This window comes from Cebus imitator, unplaced genomic scaffold (assembly GCF_001604975.1).
Source record: "Cebus imitator isolate Cc_AM_T3 unplaced genomic scaffold, Cebus_imitator-1.0 Scaffold399, whole genome shotgun sequence".
Taxonomy (NCBI): domain Eukaryota; kingdom Metazoa; phylum Chordata; class Mammalia; order Primates; family Cebidae; genus Cebus; species Cebus imitator.
The window spans coordinates 621,777-624,115 of NW_016107714.1; the positions used below are offsets into that span (position 1 = coordinate 621,777).

At 39.8% G+C, this 2,339-nt stretch overlaps 1 protein-coding gene across 5 annotated transcripts in view; it reads right to left on the reverse strand.

Moving 5' to 3' along the window:
• The window catches only part of SLC4A5 (solute carrier family 4 member 5), a 136,674-nt gene extending 134,575 nt beyond the window's left edge, over positions 1-2,099 (reverse strand). For 3 of the 5 annotated variants that reach the window (XM_037731420.1, XM_037731418.1, XM_017508698.2), the window contains exon 1: positions 1,706-2,099. In XM_037731420.1, the coding sequence (XP_037587348.1) occupies positions 1,706-1,729 (24 nt within the window). In that variant the 5' untranslated portion in view covers positions 1,730-2,099. The remainder of the gene's footprint in view (positions 1-1,705) is intronic. The other 2 variants (XM_037731416.1, XM_037731419.1) reach the window with 2 other exon arrangements.
• Between the last annotated feature and the right edge of the window lie 240 nt (positions 2,100-2,339).

The window sequence follows — 2,339 nt, forward strand, 5'->3', positions numbered from 1 at the left end:
ACTTCTCTCATGAGGTTGCATACTTTACTTTTTTTTTTTTCATTTAAAAAATGTAATTCCAGTTGGACTTACGGAGGAAAGAGAAGTAAATATAACAGTTCATTTTGCCATCTTGAACTAGTTTTTTACTTCTGCTAAGGTTGATTTAACTTGGTAGGTGTATTTTTTGTCAATTTCCTATTCATATCTATGTTTCTATTGATGTGTTTCTTTTTCCTACTTATTTTATTTAGAGACAGAGTCTCTCTCTATAGCCCAGGCTAGTGCATTGGCACCATCTCAGCTCACTGTAATCTCTGCCTCATGGGTTCAAGTGATTCTCATGCTTCAGCCTCCCAAGTAGCTGGGATTACAGGCATGCATCACCGTGTCAGGATAATTTTTGTATTTTTAGTAGAGATGGGGTTTTGGCTGGTTAGCCAGGCTGGTCTTAAACTCCTGGCCTCAAGTGATCCACCTGCCTCAGACTCCCAAAGTGCTGGAATTACAGGCATGAGCCATCACACTCAGCTTCTTTTTCCTAATTATTTGTAAAAGTTATTTATCATATGTTATAAATATTTTTTTCTTTTTTGTTTTTAGAGACAGGGTCTTGCTCTGTCACCCAGGCTGGAATGCAGTGGCTCAATCACAGCTCACTATAACCTCAAACTCTTGGGCTCAAGCAATCCTCCCGCCTCAGCTTCCCAATTATAAATATTTTTCTGTTTGTCATTTAATTTTGTTTATAGACTGTTTTTTCTTTTTCTTACAGAAAGGTTTAATAGGTGTGTCTGTGTGTGTGTATTTTAATAAAGTCAAATTTATCTATATTATCCTTTAAAGTTTCTAGTTTTGATGTCGATTTTAGAAAAGTTTTAGCCATCTCCAACTTTATACACAAAATAAATTTTCTTTATATAGAAAATTTATGTGTTCTAGATTTTCTTCTAGTTCTTTTCCAGTTTTGCCTTGTATATTTAAATATTCAATCCATCTGGACTTTAATTTGGTATATGGTGTAAAATGAGGATTTAATTTTATTGTTTCTCCCAAGTGTTACATCACCATGTGTAAAATTATGTACCCTGTACCCAGCATCCTACACCCTCCTCCCCAAAGGGCCAGACTGAAATCCAGCCAAGGGGACCCATCTTGCTTGATCACATACTAATGTTTCTGTGTGCTTGAGTCTACTCTCAGCCAACCATCCTGACAGTAGGCCCGGCGCCCAGTTTCTCTTTCCTACCACTCACTCATCCCTCAAACCACTGGTCACAAACATTTCTGTGGCAAAGCTCATCATCAGACTTCTAATTGCTAAGTGGACAATTAGATGGTGGACACTTTATGTTGACGATTCCTTCCTTTTTTTTTTTTCCCTGTTTTGCTTGGTGTATTTTAGGACTTGTGGGCCACTCAGTATGTGCATATTTATCTTTGTTAAATAAGTCCACATTGTTTTCCAGAGTGGCTGTAGCACTTCATACCCCTTACCAGCCGTGTGTGAATGTCTAACTGTATTATTTAAGGATAAGAGTTGGGAGATCTGAAATGCTCTGGTTTTCTGCCACCAGACATGTGCTCAGTGTCCCCTTCGTGCTGTCACCCCACAGATCTCCTCTCTCCTGTGAGCTTGAGTCCTGCTGCTGGCCTAAGCCAACCCCACCACTATCACTACCAACCCCCAAAACAAACAAACCAAGAGAGAGCTTTAAAGACTCACCTTCCCAAAACCTTGTTTTTGCATTTTGTTCCCTGTTCCAGCAGCTTCCCAATGCAGTCAAATACAGTCTGAACACCTTGGATTGGCACTAATGGCCTTCTCCTGCCTGGCTTCCTCATTCCTTGCCAGCCTTATTTCTCTCCCTGCTACACCCTCCTCCCAAAAGAGGCAGACTGGAATCCAGCCAAGGAGACCCATCTTGCTGATGGGGCTGTAAACCAGTACAGCCACTCTGCAAAAACAATGTGGCAATATTTAATAAAGATGAAAATACTCATAAGGAATGACCAAGCAATTTAACTCCTTACAGAAACTTTTGCACATGTGTGCCAGGGCACATGAACAAGGAAGGATATTTATATAGCATGGTTTGGAGGTAACTAAACTTGGAAGCAACCCAAATGTCCACTCGTAGTGGAATGGATATATTCTGGTCTCTTCACCCTTCTTCACCTTCTGCCCTTGCCACCTCACTGAACTTACACAGGCATATTAATTTTTCAGGTAACATGTCTTCATTTAAAACAGGAGCCCAACTACCTACTTTCCAAAATAGAGAGCATTTTTTTCCACTGAAAAATGGATTTCCAATATCACTATGTTAGTATGTATAAAAACTGGCTGGGCATAGTGG